Source organism: Phoenix dactylifera, chromosome 2 (assembly GCF_051530095.1).
Source record: "Phoenix dactylifera cultivar Ajwa chromosome 2, Ajwa_hap1_PhDact_Kaust_v1.1, whole genome shotgun sequence".
NCBI lineage: Eukaryota > Viridiplantae > Streptophyta > Magnoliopsida > Arecales > Arecaceae > Phoenix > Phoenix dactylifera.
In genome coordinates, this window is record NC_143191.1 from 5,584,306 (window position 1) to 5,593,042 (window position 8,737).

The 8,737-nt window shown below is 37.6% G+C and overlaps 1 protein-coding gene across 1 annotated transcript; it reads left to right on the forward strand.

The window, feature by feature from the left end:
• Nucleotides 1–6,101: 6,101 nt before the first annotated feature.
• LOC103704375 (Peroxidase superfamily protein) lies at nt 6,102–8,478 on the forward strand. Its single transcript, XM_008787633.6, has 3 exons — nt 6,102–6,496; nt 6,599–6,793; nt 7,591–8,478. The coding sequence occupies exons 1-3, from the start codon at nt 6,257–6,259 to the stop codon at nt 8,209–8,211; spliced, it is 1,056 nt and encodes a 351-aa protein (XP_008785855.3). The 5' UTR covers nt 6,102–6,256; the 3' UTR covers nt 8,212–8,478.
• Nucleotides 8,479–8,737: the final 259 nt, after the last annotated feature.

Below are 8,737 nucleotides of genomic sequence, written 5' to 3' on the forward strand. Positions count from 1 at the left end.
ATAAATTTATTTACAATTGTTTATTTTTATATTCAAAAATTAGGTTTTTATTATTTATTGTTATTACTATAGTACTATTATTATTATTATTATTATTATTATTATTATTATTATTATTATTTATCTGATTATTTTCTATAAATTTATTTATAATTATTATTTATTTATATAAATAGATTATTATTATTTTTAGTGCGGTGCTTTATTGGTTGTAGGTGGTGTTAAGAATCTTTGACACTACAGTTCCAACAGCAAAACTGCGTGCGGTATGGAAAAAACTAACTTATGCTACACAAACATCCAAAACTTTCCATAATTATTTAGAAAGACTCTTTAACAATCATTAGATAGTTTTCAGATTCATCTTTTGTCGATGCCAAAGTCCATCTTCTTTTGTAAGGTTGTTGGTGGATGATGTGTATATTAGACAAATTTACAAAAAAAAAATAATACTGTTGTCTGCTAATCAGATGATATCTTATGTAGCTAATTGTGCTAGATCAACGTTATCGAACTCTTCAGTAAATATTCGAGCTAAAATATTAAATATTTTATTTTTATGTATAATTTATCCAATTTACAGAAAAATAGATTATTGCTTTTAGATAAATATGGCACTTTCCTAGGCACCTTATTGAAAGCAACATCATTGTTTTATAGGTTTTTTTTGCATGTATATCCTTTTAAATATATAAAATTACATGAATACCGTTGTAAAATTACTATTTGCATGTATATCTTTTTTTTCTTTTGCATATATATTTTTATCATCTAACGTAGTTAAAAAATAAATACCTTAAAACTAAAATAATTGAAATATTTTTATGAATAGATATGCTTATACATACATACATACATATATATATATATATATATATATATATATATATATATATATATATATATATATATATATATATATATAAGAATGTGTATGTAAATAGTAATTTTTGTGAGAGTATTTTGGTATTCTAAATGACTTTGGGCGATGCAACCGTGAGTCATATGAATCACCTAAAGAATTTACTTAGATGCTTTACACCAACCACTTTGCCTCGCACAATCACATAGTTGAAAGGGACACTTTCAAGTCACTTAATGAGTTGCTTTTACGAGTCATCAAACATTTTCCAATAAAATAACGAAGGACTCCGAATAAACTAATTACCGTTTACGATATCCCCAGAAATGCTTTAATTAAGCTTGTCTAGTCGCGTCCAAGATTTCTCTTGTCTGGAGACCGAAAAAAAAAAAAGGCCGGCTTTCTCCACCTACTCCGCCGACGCTGGGGCAGGAGTACCGAGGACTGGTCACATGGGCGGCAAATCTCGCGAGCCTTTTAGTCTTCTGGACATTTATTTCAACAAATTATAATATTACATTAAGCTAACATTATCTTTTTTGGAAGTGAGACAATTGGACCATAGATATATGCTCGATATGGCCTCTGGTTCTTGGCGAACACATGATTTATTTATTTATAAATAGATTATAAAGACTTTTCTAAAGTTTATCTTTATTATACTTATATTTAATATTTTATAAAATCTATATTTACATCTACTTAAATTAATGGTATTAATAAAAATCGTTTAGCTCATAGGAAAAGCTAAAACTATCTTTAGATGAAAATGAGGATGGTATATTTTTTTTAATATTTTTGGATAGCTGTTATGTCACTTAAAATTATTTTTATTTTTTTGATTTTTTTCGAATGGCATTTGAATCTCATTTAAGATTAATATTCAGTTAAGATATGGATTAAAATGTTGGATAAAAATAAACCTTAATGGAGCATACACATATTTTTCAGACTATTAAGTTGCAAATGTATTTTATCCCTAATTTTAAGAATTTTTTGTAATTTATTCTTTATTTATTTATTTTACCTTTCAAAAAAAAGGAAAGTGTGATTTTTTCGGGAAGAAAAAAAAGAAGTGAATTTTATAAGAAAAATACTTTATAATTGATTTTGCTAGAAAATATAATTTTTTTGGTCATATTTAACCTTTGTATATGATAGTAGAGAAGAGGAAGGTGGGGATGAAGATGAAGCACAGTCGATGAGAGAGTGGCAAAGTAGGGTGGTGTCAAAGGAGTAATAGTAGGACTGGAATAAAGGAGAGGAGGATGGTGTTCTCATAGCTTGAGAAAAGGCCCACCTTGGTGGAGAGGAAGGAAAAGAGGAGGTAGATAGGGTGTGTAACAACTCAGGTATTATTTGGATTCCTTAATCCTGTATAAGTACTCGAGATCTACCCAGCGAATAACTGATGTGGGACTAAACACACGCCCACACGGGTCCTCACATATTCTCCTGTTTAAGCCTTGACGTGCTCGTCCGGCTAAGGGTTCAAATCCATTCAAATCTAATCACGAACACCATGATCGGCTCGTAATCAGCCCCAATAGATCCATGCTATAGTGTCCCCTAGTCCACATAGGTTATAGGTTGGGTCCGCTCTGATACCATTTGTAACAACCCAGGATCTCACCCAAAATGACTAGCCGAAAGATACCATTTAGGTTTTTTGATCTGTATAAGTACCCAAGATCGACCCAGCGAATAACTAATGTGGGACTAAATACACGCCCGCATAGATCCTCACAAGGTGGCCAAAAAAGATGGAGAGGAGCAGAGGGGCATTGGTGGGTACAGCGAATGCCAGAGCTGATGAAGAGGATAGTGGAGTCTAGATGTGGTATACGCATGTGGTATAGGGGAAGAAAATGATGTCGTGGTAGTCGTGAGTTTTGAAGGATATGTCATTTGTAAATATATGCATATGCAGATTGATATACATATATGGTACGCGCCAATACAAACCTCTTAGCAAATAACATATAAATAATACCTAATTATACACACTTACCTTTTCATGGGTGTATCTCTCTATTTTATCCATGTATCTCTCTATTTTATCCATCCTAAACCTGCCAAGAGATTGATACAAGCACCCGGAGCCTGTATCTAGGCAATTCGTGCATTACCTGATTTATATACCCATAATATTTGTCAATACACAATTTATTTGCCATAGTCTAGGTATGATACGCTTATTCACTTTTACTAATTAGTATTCAATACGAATAATATTCTACTTGATATACACTTGTATTTTGGTCACACTAAGCACGGTTTTAGATGCATACTTAATTACTCTTTATTTGATACATATATACCTTTTCTTGATACGTTATTATGCTCATTATCTAGTTCTTCGGTGCACACTTAACTAGTATGAGATACATAGTGACAAATATATGTTATAATACACAGCTATGGATGTGGATTCTTACCTTTAACCGTTGATATTATAGTGCCTCCATACATTCCCGGGTAATGTTGAACAATGAAGGCCAGACCGGCAACGCCTCCAAAATTCAAGTATAGTTTCCCCATCAAGACTATGAACAATGTAACAAAAAGGAGCTTTGAAAATCCTCCTCCTATGGGATGACGCTGGCTTCATTCCGCAGGGCCTAACCCATGTTTTGTATTCTAATTGCTCGTGGCGTACTCACATCCGAGTGCAGTAAGGCGCCGGTGTACCAAAAAAAAAAGGGGGAGAAAAAGTAAGATACTGGGAAGAGATTTTGACTAAGAGGAAGCCAGCCAATGCTTCATATATGACCCTTGCATAGCAGGTTGTAGAAAGATCATTGCCCAAGAAGAAGCGGTTTTCTTTTTTAAAAATCCAATGAGCCCAAAAAAAACCTTCAGCCCTATCCTCTAAGACTCACCATCACCTCCATATATTCTTCTTCCTCTATCTGGCCCTGCTTGCATCCCATTTCAACAACTTAATTAGATGTTTACGTGGATAAGGTTAGATGAAGTAAAAATATATAAAAATCATGTAACCTTTGCCGGGCTAGATAGGGTTCAACCACAAAAAATCTCATTTGTGGAGGTCCATGCCGAAGAGGTAGAGTTTGATCATGATGCTAATGAGCAGGTTGAAAGATCAAGATTTGACAATAATCAACCATAATACAAGGCACATGAAATCGAATGGCCAATAGGAGTAGATCGAGGCAACGAGATTGGTCTTAGATACTTTTAAGTGTAGAAGATTGTATTATAGATCGAAGCAAAGAGAAGGCCAATGCAAGACAATAAGCTAAGGTCAAAAAAATATGATTATCGGTTTCACAGTTAGACAGAGCAATTATGTTAATGAAAAAACATGAATTATAACTATTAGGAGGGTATACATGTAAACCATCCATCTCCTCCTCCTCTCCCTTCACCAAGGTCGGTCTTCCTTCCGAGTTACGAGAATATTTACCACCTGGGTCCCCCTCTTCCAATCTCATCACTTTAGCTCTCAATGAACACCGCCGTGCTCCTTCGTTGCTTGATGCAGTTGTGCATGCCTACGTCGAGTCGAGAACTACATATAACTAATCTGCTAAGAAATGAGAGGCTACAATCAGTGCTGAGGGCCCGCCTCACAATATAAAGGTCAGAATTTGCCATCTTATATTCATATTGGCTACATGGCATTGTGTAGATTGTGACATGGTTACATGATACAGCTATTATAATTTATATAACAGCTAATTAATACATGTAGTTGCAGAGGGCTCCAGCCAAATTATATATTCATAATGAATATTTATGCAACCAATATAATTTATTTGTTGTCTTTTCGGAAAAACTGTTATGTATAATAGAAATAAAAAATATTCTATACTCATTTTTTTGAATCATTTTAGGAATAATATATTATTATCAACATCAGTTAAGAGAAAATTATTTGTCTTGTATGGAGTAACAAGAGCAGATCGCCTGTATCTCTGTATTATTGTTGGTTAAATCTCCTTGTAATAACTAATAACAGGTTTTATCAGAAACTATTTTTTTTTTTTGGGTTGTTGTAAGTCTTAGTATTTTAGTTTCTTCCCTCATAAACCAAGCATTATTCTGTCCCACACAATCCAGTCAAAATATTGACTTAGCAAAAGATTAACTGTTATTTTTATTGTAACAATAATATGGTTTCTCGAAGGAGGCCAAAAAAATTTTAAGTACCACCAAGATACTTATTACTTATTATAATTTACTATTACAGGTATATACTCTTTGGATCCAAAGTTTAAAAAACTATATTGTTATGTCTAGTAAGTACTATAAGGACATGTTTGATTGCAAAGAGTTGGATTCTGGAACCGGAATAGGAATAAGTGACTCCCATTCTAACCATTTGATTGGGGGGAGTTTCGTTCCTATTTCAACTTCAGAGAAAATGGAAATATTTCAATCCTCCAAAATCCAATTCTTATTATTCTCTAGTATTCAAATTCTAATTTGATTTCGATTCCAGTAACGAGTCAAACACATCGGAGGATATGGCCATTCTGATTCTTAATCCAATCCATTCTAATTCTAATTTCTATTCTGGTCGCAAACCAAACATGCCTTAAAAAAAAATGAAACTATAATAGTAGGTAACCGTTATTTGAGAAAATCACTATTAACATTAATTTATATAAATCACAACAATCATATCATAAAAATACTAACATAATATTGTCATAATTACCAATTAACACTATTGTACACTGCATAATATACATATACATACACAAATACAAATACATATACGTATATATATGTCTATGTTCGTGTATGCGCATATAATTACCATCTCTAATTAGCTAGAGTGCCTGTCAATTGAGATGGATTCTCCATGGCCAAGTGTTCATGGATATTTAGTTCCTAATACACCTTTGGTTCCTTATTGGTATAAATAGTTATGCCCGTTGCTGTATATATAGACTTTGATCCATCTTATACAAACTCATACATAAACCAGGAACGCAAAATACAATGCTCAATGAACGTGACCTAAAACACTACAAGCACAAGGCAACCAAACCAAGGAAAACCTGATATAATATTTCATTATTTCCCTGTTCAAAAGCATGTGCGGCCCCTGTAGAACCGGGGAGCGTGGTCCGCTGAGAACGAGTCAGTGAGGCGTGGGCCCTCCCACCCACCATCTCAAAAGTAGATTCCGATGATGAAGGCCTGCACCCTCTTTCTCTCTTTTTCCACACCACCATATTGGAAAAATCTCCCACTAGAACATATTGAATGTCGGAATTATCCACTTGCCTTTTGTGAAAGCGTGCATCAGTTTCCTGGAAGAGGAGTCTTATCTCTAACCCATGTAGCCTATAAATGAGGACCATCTTGGCTGACCAAGAACAGTAAGGGGACCTTGGTGCTTCCACTGACTTTAACCCAATGGCTTCCTCTTCTTCCATAGCTCTCCTATTGCTTCTCTCTTCACTTGCAGTCTTCTGTACACTATCAGAAGCCGAGAGCTCTCCTCCCATAGTTAAGGGCCTCTCATGGAGCTTCTACGAGTCCAGCTGCCCAAAGCTGGAGCTCATCGTGGGTAACTACTTGAAGAATGCCTTCCAGAAGGACATCGGCCTCGCCGCCGGCCTCCTTCGAGTCCACTTCCACGACTGCTTCGTCCAGGTATGACTCTTAACTGGTTCTTTAGTTAACACGAGCTCAATAATGGTTATATATATGTCCATCTTTCGTTGCATATCATTGATGGAGGTTAGAAAATGGCAGGGGTGTGATGCGTCGGTGTTATTGGATGGGTCGGCGAGCGGGCCGGGGGAGCAGCAGGCGCCGCCCAACCTGACGCTGAGGCCGGCGGCGTTCAAGGCCATCAACGAACTCCGGGCTCTTATAGACAAGCAATGCGGTCGGGTCGTCTCCTGCGCCGACGTCGCCGCTCTCGCTGCCCGTGACTCCGTCCACCTGGTATTGCTTCTCCCTCTCTCTCTCTCTCTCTGTGTGTCTGTGTGCGCGCGCGTGTGTAAGCGTGTGGCGTTAATGGACAGGTTTTTTTATTTTTTGGTACAACGACATTATGCACAGTTTCAAAGACTGAAAAGAAAGCTTTAACCAAAAAAAAAAAAGACTGAAAAGAAAGCTCACTGGGTCACCGTGAATTTAGCCTGGAAAAGCGTACGGACGGTCGGTTGACTGTTGACTTTTCTAAGCACCGTGCTATTTCCCGTGTGGACCCTTGGGCTGCATTTGGATATCGAATAGCCGCCTACCACCACACGCCTATTTAACTATTGATGTTCACCCGCTAACCAGGTGAATCGTATTTTAATTAGTCTCCAATGGTTAGTGAGATAAACTTATAGAGAAAATTAAAAATAGGGATATTTCACTCCCTCCCTTAAAATGAAACGAACCATGCAAAGCTTGCCTCTTCCTGTATCACGGTAGTAAAAAATTTAAGGCCAGGAACTTGGTTTCTGATGTCACAAATTAATCCAGCTACAAAAGAGGTCACACCTCTTTGAAACTTTTGACGATAAAGATACAAATAATTTCTAAATATTAAAAAAGTATACAAAAAACTTCTTATATACATTCATATATTTGCTATTACTGAAAAATACAAGCATATATAAGAGAAATGAGATCAGCAGAAATAAGCACTACTGTCTCCAGCAAATAGTCTAAATGTAATGGTAAGCCACTAGATCTTGATGTGTGATGTTTGAGATCGCCCGGCTAAAGAGTTCAAATCTCTCTTGCAGTCCGGTGGGCCTAACTACCCCGTTCCCTTAGGCCGCCGTGACGGCCTCAACTTCGCCACCCAGCAAGCCACCCTCGCCAGCCTCCCTGCCCCCTTCTCCAACGTCACCGTCCTCCTCTCAGCCTTGGCCAAGCTCAAACTCGACTCCACCGACCTCGTCGCCCTCTCCGGCGGCCACACCATCGGCATCGGCCACTGCACCTCCTTCGACAACCGCCTCTTCCCCACCCAGGATCCCATCATGGACAAGACCTTCGCCAACTCCCTCCGCCGCACCTGCCCGGCCAAGAACACCGTCAACACCACCGTTCTCGATATCCGGTCCCCCAACACCTTCGACAACAAGTACTACGTCGATCTCATGAACCGGCAAGGCCTCTTCACGTCGGACCAGGACCTGTACACCGACTCCAGGACCCGGTCTATCGTCACGAGCTTCGCCGTGAACCAGGCTTTGTTCTTCGAGAAGTTTGCGTCGGCCATGATCAAAATGGGGCAGCTGAGCGTACTGACGGGGACGCAGGGGGAGATCCGGGCCAACTGCTCGGCACGCAATGCTGGGTCACGGAGTGGGGTGTTGGAGTCTTTGGTGGACGGAGAAGGGGAGATGGCTGTGTTTTAGGCTGCACGTGTGATGTAGCACGTGTAATGGGACGTAATAATATTGTATGCTTTTTGTGTACGTGTTTGTCTTGTAAGATGTTTGGTCTAAGAGGTAGAAATGGTGTGGAAATGGACAGCATGTTCAGGTTTGGACCATATATGAGCATTGGTGTGTTCAGGTTTGTATGCTTTCTGCTTTTTCTTTGTTTTTGGAATTAGGTTGCTCAATAAGAGAATTGGAAGTGATGTAATTTTACTAGACTAAAACATTAATGAGGTTTTGGCATGAACATGTTGCAAGGTTGTAAATATGAGCCAGGCCAGGTTAGGCTAGTTGGGTTCGGATTGTATCTTTCGAATGAAAGAATAATTACCCTTCTTTCGCCACATCGTCTGTTGGATTGCACAATAGCTGCTTCAAAATTTGCACAAGCAGATAAAAAATAATAATAATAAAATATTTTGAAATCTATATAACAAGCCATATAAAGGTTGACATGGCAAAAAAAAGTCGATCATTCTTCGCGCGGAAGATACAAGTTGAA

What these genes read in the sequence shown, in the direction of transcription:
- LOC103704375 (XM_008787633.6), top strand. Translation starts at nt 6,257, where the DNA reads ATGGCTTCCTCTTCTTCCATAGCTCTCCTATTGCTTCTCTCTTCACTT. An exon ending in TCCACGACTGCTTCGTCCAG is followed by an intron (nt 6,497 to 6,598) that starts GTATGACTCTTA and finishes AGAAAATGGCAG; the next exon opens with GGGTGTGATGCGTCGGTGTT. An exon ending in CCCGTGACTCCGTCCACCTG is followed by an intron (nt 6,794 to 7,590) that starts GTATTGCTTCTC and finishes TCTCTCTTGCAG; the next exon opens with TCCGGTGGGCCTAACTACCC.